The 26,229-nt window shown below is 37.8% G+C and overlaps 1 protein-coding gene across 1 annotated transcript in view; it reads right to left on the reverse strand.

The window, feature by feature from the left end:
- Positions 1-4,022: 4,022 nt before the first annotated feature.
- The window catches only part of LOC124605712 (alpha-ketoglutarate-dependent dioxygenase alkB homolog 4-like), a 30,333-nt gene continuing 8,126 nt past the window's right edge, over positions 4,023-26,229 (reverse strand). Inside the window, exons 2-4 of the mRNA XM_047137589.1 lie at positions 19,633-19,758; positions 19,469-19,561; positions 4,023-4,942 (exon numbers count right to left, since the gene is read on the reverse strand). Of these exons, the coding sequence (XP_046993545.1) occupies positions 4,349-4,942; positions 19,469-19,561; positions 19,633-19,758 (813 nt within the window). The 3' untranslated portion in view covers positions 4,023-4,348. The remainder of the gene's footprint in view (positions 4,943-19,468; positions 19,562-19,632; positions 19,759-26,229) is intronic.

The raw sequence follows: 26,229 nt of genomic DNA on the forward strand, positions 1-26,229 counted from the left end.
CAAAAGATCACTGCTGATTCAGTTCGGCCAGCATCTACACTTCTGCTACACCGAATTTAGTGTTGCAAGTCTATATGAGTAACAGAATTTGTAATACTTCATTCCAATGTTGTGAAACTTTTGACATACTTTTAACTTTTTGTGCTAAGATTTGCATTCTGATACAGTAATGATGATGGGAAATTATCGTATTGAATTACGTGTGAAAAGATCAACGTCTCTAAATGTTTTATGATTTTGATCAACAATCTTCCAGTATAATATCGTTTTTATTTTATTTTAAAAGGGACTTTCTTTGTATATTGTTGTAAAGCCACTCCAGTATACATAGATGTTTTTGTAAAACTTAGATTCACCCCACCCCAATTTTTGCAAATATTAGCACACCCGACCAAGGGAGCAAATTGTTTTCTTTTATCAACGAGCAACAACTTATTTTCACCATAAAACCTCGCTCCCACGGAAGGGGAAGGAGATGTACAGGTGCTGACAGATTGAATACGGGAGTCCTTTATTTTCAATAAAAGAAAAGGGAATCTTTTTCCTAAATGCGTGAGCTATGGATGGCAATGGATCTTCACAAAGCCGTGTACGGGCCCTGGGTTGGTGACACATTAGATTTTTCCAGTATGTGCCACTATCCCACGGCTTGTTCACGTGCTCGACGAACAAACAACCTTTCTGCTGATGGGGTGACGCTTAGGGAAGCGTCGCTTGCCTAGGCAGAGCTCCTACAGCAGCCAATCAGAAAGGTCCAGGAGATCACGTGTGAGCGTCCACCGCGCCGAGCTGCGCGGACGAGGTGTGTGGATCGCTCGCTTTTACTGACAGGCCCCCGACGAGATCAGACGCATTGGCCGGTTTCCGCCGTGCACTTTTCGAGCCCCGGCTCAATCTGTTTGCGCCTTAGGGCTGCTTAACTCACATTAATGTACCCCGGCTAGGTAATCAGTAAATGTTTTTTCAATAAACGGGAGGCAGTTTGCCGACCGGAGTTGAAAAATTAACTTGTTCTTTCTTAGACCCCACTTACACCTCAGCCACATACTGACATGTACAATACTAGATAATTTTAGGTATTGTCAGCATTGTAGCAATACTATATAATTTTAGGTATTGTTAGCACTGTAGAATTTTAACAGCAACAGCTTTGAGAGTGAATCTGATAAAATAATAATTGTTTCTTCTACAACTATTTTTGCTTTTATTTAAGTCCCTCTAAGACTGCTGCAAATTCTGCAGTGAGTATAGACACTACCTCAGGGAGCTAGAATTTCCTCCCTTGATCAGTTTTGCCATTATGAATGCATTCCCTGCTCTGTCTTTGTGTTTAGACTCACCACTGTAAATCTGTCTTGTGAGTGGCTATGTTGCTAAACAATCTGTCAGCTAAAATTTTCTCATTCATTACACCTTGGGTGTATGGAATATGTTTTGTTAAGATGTTAGCATAGGGTGCACTGAAGCAGCTCAAATTTGTGGAAGTGATGACGCATTTACACAAAGAAAAGGCGTCTCTCTAAAAATCTGGCAAGGGCTGTAGTTTCTTGTTATGCCAAGACCTGTCTGCATAGCACTTAGTTGAGTTCTCTAACCTTTGTTAGTAAACTGTCACGTAAGAAGTGAAAAGTTCAAACAGGAATTTGGCACTAATGTATTCCCTGCATAGCTCTAACAGCATTTCATTTGGTTCCACCAGCAAAGTATTAATTAGAGTAGATTTAAATGCTCCAAAACAGATTCTGATGGCTTTGTACTGTCACTTATCTCATTTTTCTAGGCTATTTTGTGTTGCTGATCCATATCAGATGCATCCATACTCCACATAAAGTCTTATTAGATCATTTATATGTCAATGAAGATTCTCAGGTCTGCATGCAACAAAAGCCTGTCACAGCATGAGGATATTTGTGGCACCTTCACATTGTTTAATTTTGTACTTATGTAATGTGATCACTTTAGCTTATGACTAATGCAAAGCCCTAAGTACATGGCCACCGTTTTGACTGGGTATATAAAGGGTTCTAATCTTATGTTTCTTAGTTAGTTAAACCTTTGTCTGGTACACACACACACACACACACACACACACACACACACACACACACACACTTGATTTATGAGGAAGTTGTCAAGTTAGTTCTTAGTCAGCCACTCATTAAACATTATCATGGCATTATTCATCTGCTGCTGACTCAGTAAAACTAACCCTTCATGTATAAACACACAATTCAGCTACACAATATGATACTCGAACACTTGGGGTTAACACTGAAAATTAGGGCCGATGCACCTAGATTTAATAACATGGTGACAATACCAAAGGCTTGCGATAACCCTTTACTTGTTCTCCTTGCCCCTGCTGCTTCATTGTTCCTTATGATGCTCATGCTTCTGTCTATCAACAGACAGGGGGTCACTAGTGGATGAATTATGATGGGGTGTCATGATTTTTCAACTTATTCACCAATAGGGGGCATAAGGACACTATCATAAGCATTTGAAGTATCTTTATATACTGTGTTGTGGTATGGATGGAGGACTGCAAAGCCAAGGAAATTCAGGACACAGAGTTCCACTTACCACCCTGAACCATGTGGCTGATGACACAGCTGATTTCCAAAACATTTCACATGCTACGTCACAGTGTGACAAGATACTCATAATGATGCATTGATGTAGCACTGCAACAATCATCGGTGGATGCCTCCACTGCCAGACAGCCAAAGCAGTCACCAGGACATCATTTATATACATCAAAGAAATCATTGGGCAACTGTAGCCAGGTGGTATCTGTACTGCAGGACGCTCCAGCACCCACTGAACAGCTATCATCGGCCTGCAAATCCAAATGCCGAAGTCCAGAATTCAGGTTTCTGCACCATCCCACCTCCACACAACAATCTATGGTTACACACCAAGCACAATCATCCTAGGTTGTAGGAATGTAGCACTGGCACCAGCTGCTTGTTGCTGGCATCACTCAGTGCCTGGTCATCATGCTGTTTCCTAGCAGAATGCATTATCTTCAGGGGTGTCACTGCCGCAACACCAATATGAAGAAGACATGTGGTTTGATGGCAGGCAGTGTCACTGGACAAGAGTGTGTACTATTATCTGATCTGGCTGAGTTGTCCTAAATGCCGCCTGTCCTCTGACAGACTCCTGTTGCCTTTGCCAACCCATTCAGTTCACAAAGTTGAAGTGGAAGAGTCTAATGCCATCCTGACAAACCAGAAGAATGGGTCCCTTATCACACACCATAAAGGCCAAAACATATGACATCTGTACAAGTGGCACCACAAATGGGACTGGCAGAGGTGCTACTGTCATTACCAACACTGTCAACAGCAAGTGGCAGCATGTGAATATTATAATTGCTCGAGGGTTCCTTGTTTCTAATATAGTTCTGTGTGTGTCTCTTTCCTTGCATAAATACACCATAGGTAGTATATTAGGAATTAAGATGGATTTTTGTTGGGAAAGTACAAGCAAGTTTAAGTAGTAGATATGTGTAGACTTAATTAATTAAAAGTAGCATTGTCATGCAAATTTTTAAATTTTGAAGTTCTCCAGGAATCTATGCTAGTAGGTATTTGGTTTGATGTCCACAGAGTTAGTGTTGTCATGCAGAACTTTTTCTCTTCCTTTCTGTTTCTGTGCCATGTTCCTAATTCTATCAGTGATTTTATTCTCTAGTGAGGTAGTTTAAAGCCGTGATACAGTGCTGACGGGATTAAAAATATAACACCATATTACTGCCCCACAAAACAATGTTGTGAAGCACTTCAGTGTTGCATATTTCAGGCCAGTAAATCATTCCAGAATCACCTTAAGATAGGCCCATTTCCATTTTTCTGTAAATATAAAGTACATAATAAAACACTCTTGAGGTCTAAAGACTGCGCAATACTAGAAAGAAACAGATTTCCTTAAAACCAGATGGCTGGTAACAATATGGCAAGAGGATCATAGGGGTTCAGAAATCTTCATGTGATACTTTTAGTTAAAATGTAATCATGTAACAGGATCAATAAATTTAATTTTTCACGTATACACAACACATTCTAATATTTTTTTTTTTTTAGAATAAATGATGTAAAAATAAGCTAGATGTCAATCGTAAGATACTCTGACAACATTTTATGTGCAGTGTAAATGGTAAGAACACACAGTTTTTCGTAATGCAGTAAAATGAGAAAGTATGTACTTGCTCTTAATTAAGCTGTTAAATCTTATATATACAGACTTCTTCGAATGGTTAATGTTGTGCATCTGCAGGAAAGTTACCCGTGTATAAATTTTCTCTCTCCTTGGAGGTAACATGTAAGAGCTTCTGTGCCCATGATCACAATTCCTGTGACATTATCCTATGGTCCCAGAAATTGTTGGCAGCATTCAAAATTTCACTTCCCTTCTCTTCATGTTGCCCACCTTTAAGATATGGTGGAGTGAACTCCCGATAAGCAATACACACCCTTCTTTCTGAAATGTCTTCACGTAAAACACAGTGTTCCCAACCATACCGTGCTGGACCATAAATCACCAAGAGAGATCGCCTTGGCATGGGTACACGAACTACACAATCTTCTTGTTCACAACAGTCTAGAGGACCAAGGACAACTGGACGATACTCAAATGCGCAGCACAAATTATATCGCTTAATATCACCCCTGTATTTTGTAAATGTCAACATACTGTCTGACAGAAGATTAACAGTAACAATACGCTCACCCCATATCCAGCAGTCATCAATATGAGGATCAATTGATGCACCACGTATTGGATCGTATTCCAAGGAGCACTGTTCAATTGTTTTATACCCTGATAATAATGGTACAGTCTCAAAACGCTCTTGCACAAACTTTGTGAATTCTGGGAAACCGTTAAACACACTCAACTGCAGACGCTTCTTCTTAAAATTACACTTTGGTCCAAAATTCTGTAAAATAAAAGTAAAATCAGTATAAGTATGGAGCAACGAGCATCTTATATCTAAAAAATAAATAATTCTGATGAGTGACTAGGTATTTATTAGAGATAAAAGAGAATCTATTAGTTTATATTAATTCAGTTTATACTAATTCAATGAAGAAAACTCAACAATACAATGCCACTATGAGACAATGTTTGGTATGTTATTATAAATATATTCCCTCAAACAGAACTTTGATAACCTGTATATGCAGTTAATCACATAAGCTATTAATATTAAATATTTGTGGAACCACTGCACACATTAAACCTCTTAACAAGTGATAGTTTACAAAGAGTGTGTTTTATTGTTTGATTAACATTCATAACTTTGTATATGACAAAATACGAAAGTAGTTATGATGCTTTGAGTAGAGTTACATAAGTTTTAGTAGCCTTTGAGAAATCTTCAAACCATGGGTTTAGCGATATGACACCTTTTACAGTTAACTGAGAAACTGTTTTCAAAAAGAAATAAGAATGTCACTACACATCAGAAATTTCAACTTACTGACTACCAGAAGTGTACTTTGGACCCCAGCCTACACAAATAAAGACTACTTAACAGTTTCATGACAATGAGAAGATAGCCAGGCTACCATTATGAGAACACTGGCAGATTTATTGGCTGCTGTTGGTGTGAACAATACCTGATGTACTTTGTTGGCTTTGTCATAATATCACAGTGGCTGGTCATGCACCGTAGCTTTACAGCCCAAACATTCTTTATAGAATTGATCCCATTATGTAAATAGACAAGTCAATGAATAATACATTTTCAAACTGCAACCAGAATCAAGTCCAAGTCTGAAAGCAGGGTCTTCAAATGAAGTACAACTCAGCATTGTAAGTACGTTTATTATGAACACAAAAGTACATTCACAACAGATTGAGAGAAAAGCTATTAGCACGAAACATTATTTTCCAGAATGCAAACACTGCAAACATAAGAAATTTTGAGAACCTTCCAGAACTGAGAAACACTAAATGATAAGTAACTGTAGGGGGTCAGATTTGAAATGGTGACCAGCAGCATGCCAGCGAGCAACATTAACTATACCACACTGCGTACAACAGTATGGCTCACGGAACTATATAAATGAGTGAAATGATTGGACAAATACTGTAGGATTAATGACATTGATGGAACCAGAGAATTATAGTTTAAATCAAATACATGTTTACTGAATAATATTCACAAGTGTGAATTGTGGCCTCACATAAACCATCGATTCAAATAAAATAATATATGAAGCACATGCAGAAACACACTGGGCGAGGTTCATTTAACTGCATGTCAATTTACAAAAAAAACAGTAAACACACAGTCAGAAAGTACAGTTTCCCGTTATCAATCACTATGTACATTAAAGTTTGTTATCCTGACTAACCACTGTGTGAAAAATGCAACAAGTCCCTCACGCATGAATATAAATATGAATTGTAGCAAATAATTACAATTCACATCTGCCTAAAATATCATGTTGTTGTTGTGGTCTTCAGTCCTGAGACTGGTTTGATGCAGCTCTCCATGCTATTCTATCCTGTGCAAGCTTCTTCATCTCCCAGTACCTACTGCAACCTACGTCCTTCTGAATCTGCTTAGTGTATTCATCTCTTGGTCTCCCCCTACGATTTTTACCTTCCACGCTGCCCTCCAATACTAAATTGGTGATCCCTTGATGCCTCAGAACATGTCCTACCAACCGATCCCTTCTTCTGGTCAAGTTGTGCCACAAACTTCTCTTCTCCCCAATCCTATTCAATACTTCCTCATTAGTTATGTGATCTACCCATCTAATCTTCAGCATTCTTCTGTAGCACCACATTTTGAAAGCTTCTATTCTCTTCTTGTCCAAACTATTTTCCGTCCATGTTTCACTTCCATACATGGCTACACTCCATACAAATACTTTCAGAAATGACTTCCTGACACTTAAATCTATACTCGATGTTAACAAATTTCTCTTCTACAGAAACGCTTTCCTTGCCATTTCCAGTCTACATTTTATATCCTCTCTACTTTGACCATCATCAGTTATTTTGCTCCCCAAATAGCAAAACTCCTTTACTACTTTAAGTGTCTCACTTCCTAATCTAATACCCTCAGCATCACCCGACTTAATTCGACTACATTCCATTATCCTCGTTTTGCTTTTGTTGATGTTCATCTTATATCCTCCATTCAAGACACCATCCATTCCGTTCAACTGATCTTCCAAGTCCTTTGCTGTCTGACAGAATTTCTGGCTAAAGAAGTTAACCTCAACACATTCACATCTGACTAAATTATTTAACAGTTACATTGCAGACCCATACACATTCCCTGATGCACTTACACATGGAATAACTTATCTGAAACCTAAAGATCAAGCAGACACAGCAAACCCAGCTAAATATCACCCCATAACATGCCTACCAACAATATACAAAATATTAACTTCAGTCATTACACAGAAATAAATGATACATACAACACAGAACAAAATTATAAATGAAGAACAAAAAGGCTGCTGCAAAGGAGCATGAGGATGTAAAGAGCAACTGATAATAGATGCAGAGGTGACATATCAAGCTAAAACCAAACAAAGGTCACTACACTACGCATACATTGATTACCAAAAAGCTTTTGATAGTGTACCCCACTCATGGTTACTACAAATATTGGAAATACACAAAGTAGATCCTAAATTGATACAGTTCCTAAACATAGTAATGAAAAATTGGAAAACCACACTTAATATCCAAACAAATTCAAATAATATCACATCACAGCCAATACAGATTAAGCGTGGAATATACCAAGGAGACTCATTAAGTCCTTTCTGGTTCTGCCTTGCTCTGAACCCACTATCCAACATGCTAAATAATACAAATTATGGATACAATATTACTGGAACATACCGACACAAAATCACACATTTGCTATACACGGATGATCTAAAACTGCTGGCAGCAACTAATCAACAACTCAACCAGTTACTAAAGATAACAGAAGTATTCAGCAATGATATAAATATGGCTTTTGGAACAGACAAATGTAAGAAAAATAGCATTGTCAAGGGAAAACACACTAAACAAGAAGATTACATATTGGATAACCACAGCGACTGCATAGAAGCTATGGAAAAAACAGATGCCTATAAATATCTAGGATACAGACAAAAAAATAGGAATAGATAATACAAATATTAAAGAAGAACTAAAAGAAAAATATAGACAAAGACTAACAAAAATACTGAAAACAGAATTGACAGCAAGAAACAAGACAAAAGCTATAAATACTTATGCTATACCAATATTGACCTACTCATTTGGAGTAGTGAAATGGAGAAACACAGACCTAGAAGCACTCAATACACTTACACGATCACAATGCCACAAATATAGAATACATCACATACATTCAGCAACAGAAAGATTCACATTAAGCAGAAAGGAAGGAGGAAGGGGATTTATCGACATAAAAAACCTACATTATGGACAGGTAGACAATTTAAGAAAATTCTTTCTAGAACGAGCAGAAACTAGCAAAATACACAAAGCAATCACTCATATAAATACATCGGCTACACCACTGCAATTTCATAACCACATCTACAACCCTTTAGATCACATAACATCAACAGATATGAAGAAAGTAAATTGGAAAAAGAAAACACTTCATGGCAAGCACCCGCATCATCTAACAGAGCCACAGATCGATCAAAATGCATCCAACACATGGCTAAGAAAAGGCAATATATACAGTGAGACGGAAGGGTTCCTGATTGCAACACAGGATCAAACAATAAACACCAGATATTACAGCAAGCATATTATTAAAGATCCCAATACCACAACAGATAAATGCAGACTTTGCAAACAACAAATAAAAACAGTAGATCACATCACAAGTGGATGTACAATACTAGCAAATACAGAATACCCCAGAAATACAGGAAGATCTGCAGCGGATAGGCACTTGGTGCAGGGAGTGGCAACTGACCCTTAACATAGACAAATGTAATGTATTGCGAATGCGTAGAAAGAAGGATCCTTTATTGCATGATTATATGATAGCGGAACAAACACTGGTAGCAGTTACTTCTGTAAAATATCTGGGAGTATGCGTACGGAACGATTTGAAGTGGAATGATCATATAAAACTAATTGTTGGTAAGGCGGGTACCAGGTTGAGATTCATTGGGAGAGTGCTTAGAAAATGTAGTCCATCAACAAAGGAGGTGGCTTACAAAACACTCGTTCGACCTATACTTGAGTATTGCTCATCAGTGTGGGATCCGTACCAGGTCGGGTTGACGGAGGAGATAGAGAAGATCCAAAGAAGAGCGGCGCGTTTCGTCACTGGGTTATTTGGTAACCGTGATAGCGTTGCGGAGATGTTTAATAAACTCAAATGGCAGACTCTGCAAGAGAGGCGCTCTGCATCGCGGTGTAGCTTGCTCGCCAGGTTTCGAGAGGGTGCGTTTCTGGATGAGGTATCGAATATATTGCTTCCCCCTTCTTATACTTCCCGAGGAGATCACGAATGTAAAATTAGAGAGATTCGAGCGCGCACGGAGGCTTTCAGACAGTCGTTCTTCCCGCGAACCATACGCGACTGGAACAGGAAAGGGAGGTAATGACAGTGGCACGTAAAGTGCCCTCCGCCACACACCGTTGGGTGGCTTGCGGAGTATCAATGTAGATGTAGATGTAGATGAAGACATGACAATGTCGCAAAAATAATACATCAACAGCTTGCCTTACAACATAAACTTTTAAAACAACACGTTCCTACATACAAGTATACACCGCAAAATGTACTGGAGAATGATGAATACAAATTATACTGGAACAGAACCACTATAACAGATAAAACAACACCACATAACAAACCTGACATCATACTCACCAATAAAAAGAAGAAATTAACACAACTAATCGAAATATCTATACCCAATACAACAAATATACAAAAGAAAACAGGAGAAAAAAATTGAAAAATACATCCAACTGGCTGAGGAAGTCAAGGACATGTGGCATCAGGATAAAGTTGACATTATACCAATTATACTATCAACTACAGGATTCATACCACACAATATCCACCAGTACATCAATACAATACAGCTACATCCAAACTTATATATACAACTACAGAAATCCGTAATTATTGATGCATGTTCAATCATCCGAAAGTTCCTAAATGCAATATAACATATACCGTACAGTTAAAGGGAAGTCACGCTTGATCAAGGTCCGCGTTACTTTCCATTTTTGACCAGACATAACGTCTGAGAAAAGAAAGAATAATAATAATAATAATAATTGCAATGGGACAATCTCATTGCAATTCTAACCGTGATTCTGGGATAAATATTAAGAAAGTTAAAAAATTTTCTTCACAGTAGAGTATAAAATTGGTAACAACTGAATCCGGAGCAGTCTGATCATATGCATTGTCAAACGAAAACTGACAGTGTCAGTAAATGTTCCAACAAGTCTTTTTTAAAATCGTGCATGTGTATAAAGAATTACAGACAAGTTCATTAAGTTTATATGCAAATCATCCACAGTTACACAAAGTTGAAAGGGAGTGCTAGTTTCCTAGATCCTTACCTAATCTTCCTAATGGATGGTTATCCACAATATACTATTTTATATGCTTTGATTGATTAATTATGTTAAGGACCATAAATAAGTTGTATAAAACAGCATGGAGATGCAAATTATAATGAATAAAATGAACATGTAGGAGACATGGTGGCCAAAGTGTAGGAGGACACCTGTTCTTCAAACTTGCCATACTTGATCATTTATTCATCAACACCCACTTCATTTCCTTCAGTGTAATCCCCCTCAGATGTAATACACTTGTGCCAGTGCTTTTTCCGATCTTGGAAGCCTTCTGGGACTCTCTTTTCATTATGGTGTTCAGCTTGTCCAGCGATTCTGTTCTCACATCAGTGGTGGCAAAACACTTCCTTTTATGGTTCTCTTCAGCTTCAGAAATAGAAAGAAGTTGCAGTGGGCCATGTCTAATGAATATGGCGGCTGAGGCAACAGAATAGGCCCTAGTTTTGCTTCTTGTCAAAAAATCACAAACAAGCATTGAGATGTGAATAGGAACATTGATGTGATGCAATTTTGGTGAGTGGTTTTGCCACAGTTCTAGTCATTTTCTTTGGATTCTGTCACACATATTGCACATAACTTCCAGTACTATTCCTCATTGACCGTACAATCATAAGCAGAAACTGGTGAGGCACTATCAAACTGTAATCGAAGAAAACAGTGAGGAGAACCTTCACATAGATTGAATTTGCCAAATTTTTTTCAGTCTTGGCTCTTCAGGCATTTTCCATTGGGATGATTGGTCCTTGGTTGCAACATCATACCCATACACCCATGTTTTATCACTTGGTATAACCTTCTCTAGAAGTTCTGGATCATTGTCGACTTCATTCACCAATTCCTAAGCGATGTCTATGCAATTTGATTTCAGTCAAAATTCAACAATTTCAGAACAAACACTTCACTGATACACATTTCATGCCCAAAACATTTGAAAAAAATTGCTTGGCATGAGCCGAAGGATATGCTGACATCATCAGCAACCTCTCAGATGGTGATTCGACAATTTTCTAGAACCATTATCTGTACTACTTTCACATTGTTGTGCTAGGGTGTCCAGGGTAGTTGTCATTCCTGTCTTCTTGACCCTTTTTGTGAAACATTTATACCACTCATTAACTCTTGTCTTAGTCATAGTAGATTTGCCAAAAGCTATAGTCAGCATTTTGAATGCAGTGCTGCACAGTATTCAATTTTTTCAAGCAAAATTTAATGCATATTCTATGTTCACTCTTTTTCCAAAAGTAAAAATTCGCCAAGCACTCAAAAGCACATATAACCTTTTCAACTGTCAACAATAAACTAAATATTCAGAACAACTAAAAATGGAAACATACATCAGGAACATTTGTACCAACAAGATAAAATTGAAAATCAGGTATATAAACCCTGCAAAATAAAAAAATCCTCTTACTTTTTGATCACACATCATATTTATAATTTTACATACTTTTTGTCTCATTGTAAAACTGTATGTAGGCATCTTTCGTAAATTGTATTTATAACTTGTTTGTTACTGTATTGCCATTTTAGTAAGAAGTCACAAACTGACCACAACAATTTTAACTGTAATATTGTATCAAATACATATATGGAATTAGCTTAAATATGAATAGTGGTCATTATTTAAGCATCAACATAGATTCAGTAATGTTCGACCTCAAAAAATTAATGATAGTTGGTGGGCACACATTGTCTTTTGGACTTTGGCCATTTGCTGTCCATCTTCACTGTGGCCATTGGTGAATTGGTTGAGAGGACTGTGCAACCACATAAATTACATACTATTCAGTGAACTAAAATTGTTGTGTGAACAGGAGTTACATACTTAAACTTTTCGCTGGACTTAGATTATTTGGCTGTCTTTACAGTAATCGATTTTGCACAACTCTACGAACTTTAATTTTCTTTATGATATCTCCCTCCCCCCCCCCCCCCCCCCCCCCATGAACCATGGACCTTGCCGTTGGTGGGGAGGCTTGCGTGCCTCAGCGATACAGATAGCCGTACCGTAGGTGCAACCACAACGGAGGGGTATCTGTTGAGCGGCCAGACAAATGTGTGGTTCCTGAAGAGGGACAGCAGCCTTTTCAGTAGTTGCAAGGGCAACAGTCTGGATGATTGACTGATCTGGCCTTGTAACAATAACCAAAATGGCCTTGCTCTGCTGGTACTGCGTACGGCTGAAAACATGGGGAAAGTACAGCTGTAATTTTCCCCGAGGGCATGCAGCTTTACTGTATGATTAAATGATGATGGCGTCCTCTTGGGTAAAATATTCCGGAGGTAAAATAGTCCCCCATTTGGATCTCCGGGCAGGGACTGCTCAAGAGGATGTCATTATCAGGAGAAAGGAAACTGGCATTCTACGGATCGGAGAGTGGAATGTCAGATCCCTTAATTGGGCAGGTAGATTAGAAAATTTGAAAAGGGAAATGGCTAGGTTAAAGTTAGATGCAGTGGGAATTAGTGAAGTTCGGTGGCAGGAGGAACAAGACTTCTGGTCAGGTGACTACAGGGTTTTAAACACAGTCAAATAGGGGTAATGCAGGAGTAGGTTTAATAATGAATAGGAAAATAGGAATGCGGGTAAGCTACTACAAACAGCATAGTGAACACATTATTGTGGCCAAGATAGATACGAAGCCCACACCAGCTACAGTAGTACAAGTTTATATGCCAACTAGCTCTGCAGATGACAAAGAAATTGAAGAAATGTATGATGAAATAAAAGAAATTATTCAGATAGTGAAGGGAGACGAAAATTTAATAGTCATGGGTGACTGGAATTCGAGTGTAGGAAAAGGGAGAGAAGGAAACGTAGTAGGTGAATATGGATTGGGGCTAAGAAATGAAAGAGGAAGCCGCCTGGTAGAATTTTGCACAGAGCACAACTTAATCATAGCTAACACTTGGTTTAATAATCATGATAGAAGGTTGTATACATGGAAGAAGCCTGGAGATACTAGAAGGTATCAGATAGATTATATAATGGTAAGACAGAGATTTAGGAACCAGGTTTTAAATTGTAAGACATTTCCAGGGGCAGATGTGGACTCTGACCACAATCTATTGGTTATGACCTGTAGATTAAAACTGAAGAAACTGCAAAAAGGTGGGAATTTAAGGAGATGGGACCTGGATAAACTGAAAGAACCAGAGGTTGTACAGAGTTTCAGGGAGAGCACAAGGGAACAATTGACAGGAATGGGGGAAAGAAATACAGTAGAAGAAGAATGGGTAGCTTTGAGGGATGAAGTAGTGAAGGCAGCAGAGGATCAAGTCGGTAAAAAGACGAGGGCTAGTAGAAATCCTTGGGTAACTGAAGAAATATTGAATTTAATTGATGAAAGGAGAAAATATAAAAATGCAGTAAATGAAGCAGGCAAAAAGGAATACGAACGTCTCAAAAATGAGATCGACAGGAAGTGCAAAATGGCTAAGCAAGGATGGCTAGAGGACAAATGTAAGGATGTAGAGGCTTATCTCACTAGGGGTAAGATAGATACTGCCTACAGGAAAATTATAGAGACCTTTGGAGATAAGAGAACCACTTGTATGAACATCAAGAGCTCAGATGGAAACCCAGTTCTAAGCAAAGAAGGGAAAGCAGAAAGGTGGAAGGAGTATATAGAGGGTCTATACAAGGGCGATGTACTTGAGGACAATATTATGGAAATGGAAGAGGATGTAGATGAAGATGAAATGGGAGATATGATATTGAGTGAAGAGTTTGACAGAGCACTGAAAGAAGTGAGTCGAAACAAGGCCCCCGGAGTAGACAACATTCCATTGGAACTACTGACGGCCTTGGGAGAGCCAGTCCTGACAAAACTCTACCATCTGGTGAGTAAGATGTATGAAACACGCTAAATACCCTCAGACTTCAAGAAGAATATAGTAATTGCAATCCCAAAGAAAGCGGGTGTTGACAGATGTGAAAATTACCGAACAATCAGTTTAATAAGCCACAGCTACAAAATACTAACACGAATTCTTTACAGACGAATGGAAAAACTAGTAGAAACCGACCTCGGGGAAGATCAGTTTGGATTCTGTAGAAATACTGGAACACGTGAGGCAATACTGACCTTATGACTTTTCTTAGAAGAAAGATTAAGGAAAGGCAAACCTACGTTTCTAGCATTTGTAGACTTAGAGAAAGCTTTTAACAATGTTGACTGGAATACTCTTTCAAATTCTAAAGGTGGCAGGGGTGAAATACAGGGAGCGAAAGGCTATTTACAATTTGTACAGAAACCAAATGGCAGTTATAAGAGTCGAGGGGCATGAAAGGGAAGCAGTGGTTGGGAAGGGAGTGAGACAGGGTTATACCCTCTCCCCAATATTATTCAATTTGTATATTGGGCAAGCAGTAAAGGAAACAAAAGAAAAATTTGGAGTAGGTATTAAAATCCATGGAGAAGAAATAAAAACTTCCATCCTACAAACATGGAACAAGAAATGAAAATAATGAGAATAAGCAACCATGACAAACATCTTATACAAATGCAAGAAAACTTCCACATCCAGAAAGCCATAGCAGAAAACAAACATGTGATAAATGAACAAACACACATCACCACAGGCTCCGTACTACACTTAGTAAAGGAAATAACAACATAAAACAAAAAATAAAAAAAATAAAACTCTTCCCCACATCATCTGGAGACACAAACGCACGCACACGCGTGCACACACACAGAGAGCACAAAAAAATATATCACACACTAAAAAACAGACACACACACACAAACGCACACACAAATGCATACACGAACAGACCACAGATACTTCAATAGTTACACTCATAAGTTTGGCAATAACATTCGATCTTTGGCAAAAACATTTGACAGTCGGCAACAGAAACCAAAACATTGCTTTAAAACAAGTGTTCAGTGCATAGTGTTGTGGAATGGGGAAAAAAAACGCAAATTGGCGTTCATAAGAAGAAGAACAACACCAAAAATGCAACAGGAGCGTAATATGTAGGAAAATGTCCATGCAACCTGTAAGTACAGTTCAAAACATTACTACTTAATAGGAAATACCAACCACCAGAACTGTTTATAACCTATAGGCACAATGACAAAAATGTAAATAAAATAGCTAACATACGTACATATTCCAGGCCACTGATGATGCCTTGCAGAAAATAAAGGCGAAACGCGTATGGCACTAAAATCTTGTTTTATTCAGTTGCTGTCAGACGGTCCATAAGTAAAAATTATTAATATACCATAACATCTTGTATGTGTGTGTTTCTGCTTGTATCCACCGTGCATGCCTGTTATGTCGTACCGGGTTTGACCATATGTTGCTCCAGAAGTGTTCCATGTCTGTTATGCTTGGTGGATTGTCTATTTTAATGTTTCGTTATCTATTGTCTGGTAAAATTTCTTTTGGTTTGTGTTGAATGTTTGGTTCTGTTTCCTTCTATTTTCACTTTTTTTGTATCTTCTAAGTCGTTTGGCCAATGCTTGTAATTTCTGCTTCTTTTCATTTAATTGCTCTATCGCTTCTTGTTCTAAGATTTTACCTAACCTTTTGCGTTTTTTTTCTGACATTTCATTTCTTATAAATTGTGATAGCTGTCCGATGTCTTTTCTCAGTTTTTCTATTCTGATCTGTAGCCTGTGTTGCCATGCTGGTTTTGTGGGTTTCTTCTGTGTCTTGGTTGGTTCTGATCTCTGCCTAGTGTGTATATTTAGTGTAGTGAGTGCTCCTACATAAACCAGTAGTTGTAACTCTTCCATAGTTGTGTTTTCATTTATTTTGTTGTGTATGATTGTGTTGATAGTTTTTATTGTTGTTTTGACTTGTGGGTTATTTGGCGGTCTGTGCAAGAATGGTCTGATGTCTGTATTTGTGTCTTTGTATTCTATATATGTCAGCTGAAATTTCTCTTCTATATCTAACATGTGTGTCACTTCGTGTTCTATTTGTGCTTGTTCTGGTGGCTGTCTTAAGATTTCGTTTTCCTCTGATTGTTTAATTGATGCGTGTTGTCCTTCGTTTGTTTGCTCTGGGATGTTTGAGTCCATTACTGTATTTTCTTCTTCTGCTGATGGCACATTATTTTGTTCCAGTATTTGTTGTACTTGTTGTTTGATGTTTTCTAATTCTGACTGGGATATCCTGTTATTTTTGATTATTACACGGATCTGATCAGCTAGTCGTTGTTCTGTTAAAAAATTTAATTCTGGGTATCTGTATTACTATTATTATTATTATTATTATTATTTCCTTCACTTTCTCAGATGTTAAGTCCGGTTAAAAATGGAGTGACGCGGACCTTGATCAAGCGTGACTTCCCTTTAACTGTACGGTATATGTTATATTGCATTTAGGAACTTTCAGATGATTGAACATGCATCAATAATTACGGATTTCTGTAGTTGTATATATAAGTTTGGATGTAGCTGTATTGTATTGATGTACTGGTGGATATTGTGTGGTATGAATCCTGTAGTTGATAGTATAATTGGTATAATGTCAACTTTATCCTGATGCCACACGTCCTTGACTTCCTCAGCCAGTTGGATGTATTTTTCAATTTTTTCTCCTGTTTTCTTTTGTATATTTGTTGTATTGGGTATGGATATTTCGGTTAGTTGCGTTAATTTCTTCTTTTTATTGGTGAGTATGATGTCAGGTTTGTTATGTGGCGTTGTTTTATCTGTTATAATGGTTCTGTTCCAGGATAATTTGTATTCATCATTCTCCAGTACATTTTGCGGTGTATACTTGTATGTAGGAACGTGTTGTTTTAAAAGTTTATGTTGTAAGGCAAGCTGTTGATGTATTATTTTTGCGACATTGTCATGTCTTCTGGGGTATTCTGTATTTGCTAGTATTGTACATCCGCTTGTGATGTGATCTACTGTTTCTATTTGTTGTTTACAAAGTTTGCATTTATCCGTTGTGGTATTGGGATCTTTAATAATATGCTTGCTGTAATACCTGGTGTTTATTGTTTGATCCTGTATTGCAATCATGAATCCTTCTGTCTCACTGTATGTATTGCCTTTTCTTAGCCATGTGTTGGATGCGTCTTGATCGATGTGTGGCTGTGTTAGATGATACGGGTGCTTGCCATGAAGTGTTTTCTTTTTCCAATTTACTTTCTTCGTATCTGTTGATGTTATGTGATCTAAAGGGTTGTAGAAGTGGTTATGAAATTGCAGTGGTGTAGCCGATGTATTTATATGAGTGATTGCCTTGTGTATTTTGCTAGTTTCTGCTCGTTCTAGAAAGAATTTTCTTAAATTGTCTACCTGTCCATAATGTAGGTTTTTTATGTCGATAAATCCCCTTCCTCGTTCCTTTCTGCTTAATGTGAATCTTTCTGTTGCTGAATGTATGTGATGTATTCTATATTTGTGGCATTGTGATCGTGTAAGTGTATTGAGTGCTTCTAGGTCTGTGTTACTCCATTTCACTACTCCAAATGAGTAGGTCAATATTGGTATGGCGTAAGTATTTATAGCTTTTGTCTTGTTTCTTGCTGTCAATTCTGTTTTCAGTATTTTTGTTAGTCTTTGTCTATATTTTTCTTTTAGTTCTTCTTCTTCTTCTTATTATTATTATTTAAATCTGTTTGCAGGGCCTGTAACATAGTTTCACTGAAAATGTAAGTCATATTTCATATCATCCATCTTGTCCATCACTGTGTCATCTCCACCTTTCTACTAAGTACACACACTCCACCATCAGAAAAGACCCTGAGTTCCGGAATTGGCCACCAACCTACACACATTCCTTGCCCGCTCAGTTAGCCACCGCAATCTGTCAAATCACTCACTGCTATCTCTTGTTCCACGAGCTGATTCTCGTAATGTCACACTATGGTATAAAAGAACAGATCAATATCTCCTGTCTGAAACACATAGTAGATACGTATTTTTTATATGCTTTGGGACAGCCATTTTTAGGCACTGCAAAAAAGATATTATCATCTAAAAGGTGAAGTGACAGCTGCTCCAATGGTGTCGCTGCAAGGCAGCACTAGAAAGAAGCATAGAACATTAATATTTTATAGTGCCATATTAATGTAATATAGTTCTTCATTGCATATCTTTTTATGTTTATTGCAACACCTGATGGTGACTTTGCCAAGCACGTAACAAACGAAAATCTCTTGAGTGATCTAGACAGGAAATATCAACTGAAGTGCAATACAATTACCGTCTCATACAAGGGATGTGTTTCTTTTTTTAATACGAGAATGGAACAGCCTGGTCCCTTTGAAAGAAAGAAACCACCACAGTCAGTAAATGGACAATCCATGGTCTTGTCTAACTAGTGAGTCAGGAAAGTAAGTTAAATGATGTTAGCAGCGGGGTCACGGGAAGAGGGGCAAAACAGCTTTGAGTTCAGTTTGGATGAAACATGGGAGCAAGATGGCTAGACAAGGCATCTATACAATAGAAGGAGCTGTGATATAGTATTAAAATGGCTTGGACAGAAAAGGCACCAAGGGAGAAAAGCAGATCCAGCCTGGTACAAGTTGGGAAAGTAATTGTGTTTAAACAGACAAAGATACATGGAAAATGATGACTATTTTTATTTCCTTGCTGAGTATGGGCTAAGTGAATTGAGGCCATCAAACACTTAAGAAAACAGTGTACCCCATTTTCTCCACATACAAATATGTTTGCTTGTATCTCTGCAGAAATTTTCCAGCATATTGTTCTTGAACATACACATATGTTTTCTGAAAAGTAATTTATTTTTTGGAACTCAACAGGCTTGTGAATACAATTTTTAAAACTGGCAGATGAGATACCACTATACAAGGTAAAAAACTATCAACAGGAAGACTGCAAGAAATTTGCAATGTACAAAAAAATAAAGAAAACTGACTAAAAATTACCTGCTTTCTACGGCCACTCTGAGATAAATCCCATGGCATTTCATCAATGCCATTAATTAAGATTGCTTCTTCTTCTGGTGTCAAGAAATCAAGCTGTAATGTAGGTTTCATTAGTAACAATCTTCAGTATCATAAATCTGGATATTTGAGGAAACACGTTCTACCTGTATATATATTCCTGGAAATTCAATAGCATCTCCTTCATGGGCTGAATGAGTTTTGTAGTCTTTCATACATGAGTCTTCCCATGCTTTGTTACAAAAAGCACAGTATATATAGCTTTTGCAGCCCTAAAAAAAGAAAAACTAATTACATAAAAAATTTATTCATTTAATTCGTGCACACACAGATGGAATGGCTTAAAATTACCTTCAGGAGACAATTCCTAGTGCAGCTGGTAGAAACAGATAATTAAACAGAAAAAATTGTCCATCTTTAAGAACCATATATAGTTGGGTAGTATGGGAAAAGTATACTGACTAGGACATTCAGAATCTCCTCTAAACTGATCAACTGTACTTTGAGATGAACCTCTTGCAGTTAAGTAATGGCCTTTCTTGTCTGTTACTCTGTGAATGTAAACTACCTAAAAGAGGGTGGAGGGGAGAGAAAAGATGTGTGTGTGTGTGTGTGTGTGTGTGTGTGTGTGTGTGTGTGTGTGTGTGTGCGAGAGAGAGAGAGAGAGAGAGAGAGAGAGAGAGAGAGAGAGAGAGAGAATGAATTAATGATTTGCTAAACTGCAAGATACTGAGATCACCTTGTTGATATTGCTTTAGTATGAAATGAAATTCAATGTACCAAGTTATCAAGATAAAGGGGTAGCTTGACCTTTCTTATACCTCCCTGTATAAACACAAATAAGTCATCAGACTTGAATTATTTTTTTCAACACGCATGTTTTTATGATAATAAATGGTTGCTTTGTTTATTTTGGAATTTTAACAGCCCCAACAGATAGTTCCGGAGATGAATGTGAGAACAAGTGATAACCACCTCCTTAATAAAGATAAACATGGCCATACAAGAAGAAGAAGAAGAAGAAGAAGAAGAAAGGAAAATTACTATACAAGACAGTGAAATCTCATATAGACGAGTGCTCCAAGTGCAAAAGGTTTTTTAATGCTTACAGAAATAAAAGGAATAAAAATTTAAAAAAATCATTTTCTAGCGTAGCACACTGAGAACTGTATACACAGTATGAATTAGTATTTAAAATTAATCTAAATTTGTAATGCTGCATTGTAACAGAAAATACGTAATAATCTATTATGAGTCTGTAAAATGTAATCTTGTTTTCATTTATTGTACATCTATTTGATATTCATTGTAATTAAGGCTTGACATAATGTAAAATGGTAATTGCAATCAGAACACAGATGTCGCATCTTTCTTAGCCTGTCTGCATATAAAAAATGTATGCCACACCCAATACTCTTAGCTGAAAATTATCTGCTAGAATTCACAAGCAAGGAATAAATAAATCTCAAAGCATACGATAATGTCAAAAATATTTCAATGTATGTAGGTCACTATCTGAAGGTTTCCAAATAATTAACAAATGGTAATTCATAATACTATAAAATGAATAGTGCTTGTATTGGGATTGCATGAGTGCATTTTACGAGTTCCTTTTTACAAAACTGAGGAAGCTCTTTTTCCTAGAAGTGGATAAGATGCCAAAACAAGGTGTGTCAAAATACTGAGGGTTGAGGATTACTTGTGAACCAAGTAGCTGTATATGTTTTCGTGAATATACAGACTATGGGTCCCTTGTTCCAGCTCAAAGGTAGCACTGGTTAAGCAGTTTTAATAGGACTACTGTTGATCTTTTATTTTTTGATTGGTTTTATTTCTTCCCTCATAATTGCCAGTACTACTACATTGATTCAAGCTTTTTGAATCTAATTACATTGTGAAATACAAATTTAATAATCATTCCCTGTTAATAATGGACAAGTTAGATCACAATTTTATTAGTGCAAGTAAATTTGTAGAACTCTTGAAAGCTGGAGCTCCAACACACTAATATCACGTGCAGTTACAAGAAATCTACATCTACATCTACATATATACTCCGTTAGCCACCAAGCGGTGTGTGGCAGAGGGCACAATTTGCGCCAAAGTCATATTTCTCCCCCTCTGTTCCACTCGCGGATCGCGAGAGGGAACAACGACTGTCTGAACGCCTCAGTACAAGCTCTTATTTCCCTTATCTTTGAAAGATGATCATTACGTGATTTGAAAGTTGGTGGTAATAATATATGCTCTACATCCTCGGTGAAGATTGGATTTTGGAATTTAGTGAGCACGTCACCTATCTGCAAGTGTGTCCCACTTCAAACTTTCTATGAGATTTGTAACCCTCTCACGATGGCTAAATGTACATCACAAATCTTGCCGCTCTTCTTTGGACCTTCTCAATCTCTTGAATCAGACCCAACTGGTAAGGGTCCCATACAGATGAACAATACTCTAAGACTGAACGAACTAACGTAATGTAAGCTATTTCCTTTGTTGAAGAACTGCATCGCTTCAGGATTCTACCAATAAACCGCAATCTAGAGTTCGCCTTACTCGTTACTTGTGTAATCTGATCATTCCATTTGAGATCATTTCAAATAGTCACACCTAGATACTTGACTGATGTTACCACTACCAAAGACTGAGCATTTATTTTGTACTCATACATTAATAGAGATTTTCGCCTTGTTATATGCAGTAGGTTACACTTACTAATATTGAGAGATAGCTGCCAGTCATTACACCATGCATTTATTTTCTGCAAATCCTCATTGATTTGTTCACAACTTTTGTGTGATACTACTTTCCTATAGACTACAGCATCATTGGCAAACAGTCTAAGGCCGCGGTCAATACCATCAACCAGATCGTTTATGTAAATCGTAAAAAGCAGAGGACCTATTATGCTGCCCTGGGGCACACCTGAAGTTACTCTTGTTTCTGTTGAAGTTACCCCGTTCAGGAAACTTTCTATCCAACCGCGTATGTCATTGGACAGACCGTAAGCAGGAACTTTTTGTAGCAAGTGACAGTGAGGAACTGAGTCGAACGCCTTTCGAAAGTCAAGAAATATGGCATCAACCTGGGAGCCGGTATCTAAAGCTTGTTGCATATCATGCACAAAGAGGGCCAGCTGTGTCTCACATGACCGCTGTTTCCTAAAACCGTGCTGGTTTCTGCAGATGAGCTTCTCAGAGTCTAGAGAGGTCATTATGTCTGAACACAAAATATGTTCCATGATTCTAAAACAAATTGACGTCAGTGAAATTGGGCGGTAATTATGTGCATCCGATTTTCTACCCTTTTCATAGATTGCTATGACCTGAGCCTTCTTCCAGTCCCATGGAATTTTCCGCCGTTCCAATGATCTCTGATAGATGACGGATAAGAATGGAGCTATATTTGTAGCATAGTCAACATAAAATCTTGTGGGGATACCGTCTGGCCCAGATGCCTTTGTGGCGTCTAAGGATCTTAACTGTTTTACAATCCCAGATACACTAAACACTATGTCTGCCATCCTTTCGTTTGTTCGATAAATGAAAGGGGGAATGGTGCTACAGTCCTCTATCGTAAACAAGTTTTTGAAAGCTAGGTTTAGAATTTCGGCCTTCTGTTTATCATCATCAGTTACATTACCCATACTGTCAAGCAAGAGAAGGTACTGAATTATTTGTAGCATTCATAGATTTTACGTACGACCAAAATTTTTTAGGGTTATTTTTAGAATCTCCAGATAAAAATATTGCTTTCAAATTCATTAAAAGTGTCTCTCATTGTCCTTCTGACAACTGCTTTCATTTTGCATAATTTCTGTTTGTCAGTGGGGCAGTGACTATGTTTAAAATGACTGCAAAATTCTCTGCTTTCTCAACAACTTCCTAATAGGTTTGTTGTACCAAGGTGGATCCTTTCCCTCCCCTATACTTTTGCTAGGCACAAACATCTCTAAACATGGTGGACAATACCTTTAAATTCCAACCAAAGATGCTCAATATCTTTGTGTCCTGCGGGGAATGCTTGGAGCTGACTACAAAGATATTCATTAATGACACTTATTTGCTTTCCCAAACAATAAAACTTTATGCTGATGAAGTAGACTCAATTATTAAATAATTAAAGAGTAAATATTCCTGTGGGTGTGTTGAAATTTCAAGCAGGATCATGAAGATCAATGCACCAGATAATTAGTAGGGCTGTACTAACCCACCTGAACAACTTGTCTTTCAGGTGTGATTAAATTACTTACAGACTGAAATACTAATTAGTGAAACCATTTTATAAAATGGGTGAAAGACATAATATAGACAGTCAGTCAGTTTCATTATTACTATTTTTTTTTAATTTTGAGAAAATAATGTTTAGGAGTGCAGTGGAACATCTCAGACCATATAATTTGCTGTCAGTCTTGCAGCTTGTTTTCAGGGTAAGAGTGCCCACAGAAAATACAGTTTATTCTGTTGTGTGTGACGCATTAACAGAGGTGAACAATAGGTTGAGGAAAGGGGATATTTTTGTTGATTGAAGAAAGCATTGGATTGTGTGGACCATGAAACATTTTTGCATAAGTTCGAACATTACGGGATTAGAGAAAAAGTGCAATTGTGTACTTCTTATCATAAAAGTAGGAAGCAGAAGGTTGTCCTCCAGTGTCAACAGGGAAGAAGTTTGAATCTGACTGGTGTCATGTACAATGGGGTTTCTACAACTAAACATGACAGAACTGAAAATATTCTCTCTTCACACACAGCACAATTAGTGTCTTAGGTCATATAACACAAATGAGAAGCTAATAGGGTGGCAAGTGCCATCAGCAAGTGCCTTTCAGATAACAGATTAATGATTAATTCTAACATTCTATACAGATCATGATGTAGACATCTGGTAAAAAAGAAATTTTATTGTCCTGAGGTAGTTAAACACTGAGTTATATTCTGAAGATTGAAAGTAGCTGGAAGGCTTTCTTAGAAATATCACAATTAAGAACTTGTGCAGAAACTGAATGCTGGCATCTTCACTGTAAGAATGATCCACACTGTCCCTGACACTGGAATGCTAAGGCTTGTTTACTTTGCTTACTTTAATTCTATTATCTTGTATTGTGGTATACTTTGGAGCAACTCTGTGCACTCACCAAGCATATTCTCAGCCCAGAAAAGGTTGGTCAGACTGATTTGTGGTGTCAGTTCATAAAATCCATGTAGGCTGCTGTTAAGATGTCTTAGAATTCTACCTCTGCCATCCCTGTACAAACACTGCTTAAAAGAATTTGGGGAATTTGTATATTAAAATCTAGTATCTTCAATCTGTACTGAAGAAGGCAGTACCTGTGGTCTTATTGCATAGCTTGAGATCTTCACTTTCAATGTAGGCAACAACTAAAGCAATTCACCATCTATCGGCCATGTTATGCATCACAGTATCAGCTGACCCCTGGGAAGTGAGTTCCATTGTACCAGGGTTCTCTAATGAGGTAGGCAGATGACAGCATCACTTGTGGAATTTGTATTCAACAGGCAAAGTAACGCCTCAATGCGGTGCAAGTTGCTAGGGGCAATCTGTTTGATCCAGGGGGATTGGACTTTCGGTCATGTTTCTGCAGATGACAATGTCTCTCCATCTGTCATCCACAGGTCATGGACATGCTCGAGGGAGACATGTCAGTACACAAGATACTTCAATAGTTACACTCATAGGGTTGGCAATAACATTCGATCCTTGGCAAAAACATTTGACAGTCGGCAACAGAAACCAAAACACTGCATTAAAACAAGCGTTCAGTTCACAGTGCTGTCGAATGTGGAAAAAAACTGCAAATTGGCATTCATAAGAAGAAGAACAACACATAAAATGCAACAGGAGCGTAATATGTAAGAAATTGTCCACGCAACCTGCAAGTACAGTTCAAAACATTACTACTTAATAGGAAATACCAACCACTAGAACTGTTTATAACCTATAGGCACAGTGACAAAAATGTAAATTAAATAGCTAACATATGTACAGGGTTATTACAAATGATTGAAGCGATTTCACAGCTCTACAATAACTTTATTATTTGAGATATTTTCACAATGCTTTGCATACACATACAAAAACTCAGAAAGTTTTTTTAGGCATTCACAAATGGTCGATATGTGCCCCTTTAGTGATTCAGCAGACATCAAGCCGATAATCAAGTTCCTCCCACACTCGGCGCAGCATGTCCCCATCAATGAGTTAGAAAGCATCGTTGATGCGAGCTCGCAGTTCTGGCACGTTTCTTGGTAGTGGAGGTTTAAACACTGAATCTTTCACATAACCCCACAGAAAGAAATTGCATGGGGTTAAGTCGGAAGTCGGCGCTGTCGGTCTCCAGTTGTGGCATGAGCCAATTTTCCAGCATGTCCAGATACACGTGTCCTGTAACGTTTTTTTCGCAGAAGAAAAAGGGGCCGTAAACTTTAAACCGTGAGATTGCACAAAACACGTTAACTTTTGGTGAATTGCGAATTTGCTGCACAAATGCGTGAGGATTCTCTACCACCCAGATTCGCACATTGTGTCTGTTCACTTCACCATTAAGAAAAAATGTTGCTTCATCACTGAAAACAAGTTTCGCACTGAACGCTTCCTCTTCCATGAGCTGTTGCAACCACGCCGAAAATTCAAAGCATTTGACTTTGTCATCGGGTGTCAGGGCTTGTAGCAATTGTAAACGGTAAGGCTTCTGCTTTAGCCTTTTCCGTAAGATTTTCCAA

This window comes from Schistocerca americana, chromosome 1 (assembly GCF_021461395.2).
Source record: "Schistocerca americana isolate TAMUIC-IGC-003095 chromosome 1, iqSchAmer2.1, whole genome shotgun sequence".
Classification (NCBI taxonomy): Eukaryota; Metazoa; Arthropoda; class Insecta; order Orthoptera; family Acrididae; genus Schistocerca; species Schistocerca americana.